The 3,988-nt window shown below is 39.3% G+C and overlaps 1 protein-coding gene across 1 annotated transcript; it reads left to right on the top strand.

The window, feature by feature from the left end:
- The first annotated feature begins 1,860 nt into the window (after positions 1 to 1,860).
- Positions 1,861 to 3,480, top strand: LOC108993480 (UDP-glycosyltransferase 89B2-like). Its single transcript, XM_018968414.2, has one exon. The coding sequence runs from the start codon at positions 1,967 to 1,969 to the stop codon at positions 3,368 to 3,370; it is 1,404 nt and encodes a 467-aa protein (XP_018823959.2). The 5' UTR covers positions 1,861 to 1,966; the 3' UTR covers positions 3,371 to 3,480.
- The last annotated feature ends 508 nt before the right edge of the window (positions 3,481 to 3,988 follow it).

The following is a 3,988-nucleotide window of genomic DNA, read 5'->3' as shown; positions in this document are numbered from 1 at the left end:
GTATCCTGAAAGAAAATATTTTGTTCTGCATTCTGAACTCTATAAATGCTCATGTTTACACACTAGTATATGTCTTCTGCTTACTGAGTTGCTGATAACTCACCCCTTATCTCTATATATTTTTCAGATAATTTTGATGGTTTAGCTGGAGAACAAGAGTAGGAAGTTTTAGCAATATGTGATGATCGTAGTGAAATAAGTGTCTGAGGGTACAAGTGCTTATTTGAGAGTCGTAGTTAGTAAACTAATTTATTTTTCGGGTATTTTGATTTGATGAGTTAAGGATACGAGTCTTTGGAGAGTTTTTAATTTATGTTATTGAGAATTTCTTTGTTATCCACATGAAGGAACATAGATATCTGGGTTGATTAAATGGATTAACATTTTATAAATTTTTTAAAATTTTATAGTTGTATTATTGAAGTTGATATTAAGTATTAAGAACTAATTCTCCAGACCTTTGGGATCGAGACATTATCCCAGGTTTTGGGCTTAATTACTTGCAACACAGGGAAGATTTGGGAGGGGGGGGAGTTGAAAGGTTACCTTCAATACTTAAGTCAGTTTTTATTTTCAATACGATTTTTGTAAGTAAGAGAACGATTCTTCGGGAAACCCAATCATGTGTATGCTGCGACCTAGCCACACCTTGGTCTCCACCCAAGTGATGCCTTGTTCGTCCAGGCAAAGGTATTAGTTTTCTCTTGACTTTTTGTATTTCAAATATTTATTTCGTAATTAATGTTTTGAATTAAATGTGTAAAGTGTCCTACCACCGATTGTGATTGTTAACCAAACCGCTGCGTAGGAGGCACTCCATTATTGTTATTAACATATCCATTTAATATGTCACTAATGTATTGCTAAAGAATAACTTGATTTAATCAGAATTAAAATATACGGCCAATCTGTCCAAAAGACAAATCATAGGTACCATTTTGACTATTTAATCCGAAGCAGTATAATAATGTGTAGAACAGTAGTGAAAACTTATGGTTTTATAGAGTTCTGAAAAGAGGTGGGAATCGTGGGATACATTACGTGGAATATGTTTGGATGTAAGAAAATTTATAGACATTTATACGTATAATGTAATAAATAATTTTAAAAACACACACAGCCACCCTTTTAAAAAAATTATTTGATGGATATTTTTTTAAGCTTTTGGATTTTTGTACAAATCTTGAAAGGTTTTATAATGATTGAGAATGAAAGCTAGCTCTCTAAGTTGCAAAAACTCCCCTAGAAGAACTCTTGTGACTTCGAAACCCATTGCAAGTTCTTCAACTCCATAACCTTGTCAATAGAGAAGCTCCCGATTGATTATTTTCTGGTCCCAAACGAAGATGGCTTTACAAGGTTAATCGATTAAAGATCAGTAGTCACTAGTCAGTACTCCTTTTAAATTCCTAACAAAATAAAATTGTGTTTCTCGGGATCCAAACAAAACTCTAAGAACTAAAAGTCAATACGAACTCTTTCAGATGGGCCATTCGACACCGACCCAACATAAACTTCATCATCTTCTTTTTTATTACCTTGTTCTTAAATATGCTAATTGACAGCAGTGCAGTATACTATGAAATTTAATTCTCTCTTTGACTATCTTTGAAAAATGCCTTTTTCATGATGGGAGGTTTTCACGATGGACACACATCCTAGCCACACAAAAAAAAGACGGAACCGACCATTGTCATCATGAAATACGATTTAAATTTCCTCTTTTTCATAGATAGATTGGCTGTGAATGTAAACACGTCAGTCAAGACGCAAATGCTGGGGAGTTCGGGATTCCTCAACGTACCACATGATCAAGCCATATAAAGTTGAGGAAAACCGAAAAATATGCAATAACTAGCCGTATATAAAGTTGAGGAATCCCGCACAACTCTTCTTCTTTTTCTTTGACGTTTCATATATAAGCAGCACAAGCATCTCCACGGCTTAGAGCCTTTCGATCTCAACCATGTCTACCAATGGCTTGCACATTGCCGCTTATCCCTTCCCAAGTTCAGATCATATTATACCTCTGCTTGACCTCGCCAACTGCCTGCTCACTCGCGGTCTCACTGTCACCGTTTTCGTCACCACCTCTAACCTTCCTCTGCTTCAACCTTACTTCTCCGCACACCCGTCTTCTCTCAAGCGCTTGGTTCTACCATCCCCTGATATAACAGCTCCTCCACAGAAGAGGCTCCTTGCAATCATGCGCGCCTTACGTGACCTTCACTATTCTATCCTCCTCCAATGGTTTCGATCTCATTCCTCGCCTCCTGTTGCTATTATCTCCGATTTCTTTCTCGGCTGGACACAAGACCTTGCGTGTGAGCTCGGCGTTCCACGGTTAGTCTTCTCACCTTCTGGTGCCTTTGCGATGTCAGTTGCTCTCTCTATGTGTCGCGATCCACCCGAAAACGCTGATCCAGATCAGGATATCAATTTCCAAGTTTCGTTTCCAAAAATTCCGGACTCCCCGGCATTCCCATGGTGGCAGATTCCCGGACATTATAAAAGCCTAAAAGGGGACTCGGATTTGGAATTTTTTAGAAACGACATACTGGCCAATACCGTGAGTTGGGGGATGGTGTTCAACTCGTTCATCGAATTGGAGCGCGTTTACTTTACGCATCTGAAGAGAGAACTCAGAAATGATCGAGTGTGGGCCGTAGGACCCGTATCGCCTCCTGAGAACGGTGATTTACAGGAATACATTGTTAGAGGTGGAGTAAGCTCTGTACCGTGCCATGAGCTAATGAATTGGCTGGATGCTCGTCCAGACAACTCAGTTGTCTATGTCTGCTTCGGTAGCCGTGCGGTGTTGACACAAAGGCAGATCGACTTGCTGACTGCTGCGTTAGATCAAAGCGGTGTCCAGTTTGTTTTGTGCGTGAGGGTGCCTCGCGAAGAGGAGCAGCAGCAGGCGAATGCTGATCATGGCGTGATTCCTGATGGGTTCGAAGATCGCATGGAGGGCAGAGGATTTGTTATAAGGGGATGGGCGCCGCAGGTCTCCATACTGAGCCACCGAGCTGTGGGTGTGTTCGTGACTCACTGCGGGTGGAACTCGGTGCTGGAGGGGATCGCTGCGGGAGTTGTGATGTTGACATGGCCAATGGATGCAGACCAGTACACGAACGCAATGTTGTTGGTGGAGGAGTTAGGGGTTGCAATCAGAGCTTGTGAGGGCACTCAGAACATTTCTGAGTCAGCCGAGTTGGCTCAGCTGTTGGCCATCTCTGTTGAAGAGACTTGGCTAGAGCGGATTCTGGCCAAAGAGTTGAGTGCTGCAGCCGCAAGTGCAGTTAAAGGAGGAAGTTCAGACAAAAATTTGGATGAGTTGATCAAACAGTTGGGTGATCTTGGTAAGTGATCAGAGCCAAACATGTATAATTCTTGTTCGTCATACCTAATTATTTTGCTCTTCTCAACGATCAAACATGTGTTTACTATAAATATGTGCCAATTATTTTGTTCTTCTTAGCTCCTTGTATTATCTATATATCTGCAAGCATACTCTTGATGTCTCCCGAAAAAAATTTGTATTGAAAGATTTGTCGAAGTTGAAGAGTTTCAAATAGAAATAGAAAAGAGACAAACATATCAAATAGGTCCGATAGTATATATTACCGTACAGACAAACTTATATATGATTCAGAAGTTTTCAACTATTTCAGCAAGAAAGACAAGCTTGATGATATTGGGCCGTTTAGTTTATGCTCTCAATAATATGTTTTGACAATTCCCATTAGATAAAAAAATGAAGATATCATGTGGCCATAATAATTTCCCTTATGATTGACCCAATTTGTGGATTAATAAACAATATAGTCACAAAGAAATTTTACAAAAGTAAACTCATAAATTAATTTGACTTCATGTGATACATTAAATCTATTATAAAATAAAAGTAACTCTACAATCTGACGTATCACATAAAGAGACGTCAGTTTATGAGTTTACTTTTTTAAAATCTTTTTATGGCTAAAGT

The sequence above is a fragment of the Juglans regia genome, chromosome 6 (genome assembly GCF_001411555.2).
Source record: "Juglans regia cultivar Chandler chromosome 6, Walnut 2.0, whole genome shotgun sequence".
NCBI classification, from domain to species: domain Eukaryota; kingdom Viridiplantae; phylum Streptophyta; class Magnoliopsida; order Fagales; family Juglandaceae; genus Juglans; species Juglans regia.
The sequence above is the reverse complement of the archived record's forward strand: the minus strand, read 5'-3'. Positions and strand labels throughout refer to the sequence as shown.

Excerpts from the sequence above, each read along its gene's own strand:
- LOC108993480 (XM_018968414.2), top strand. The coding sequence starts at position 1,967 with ATGTCTACCAATGGCTTGCACATTGCCGCTTATCCCTTCCCAAGTTCA.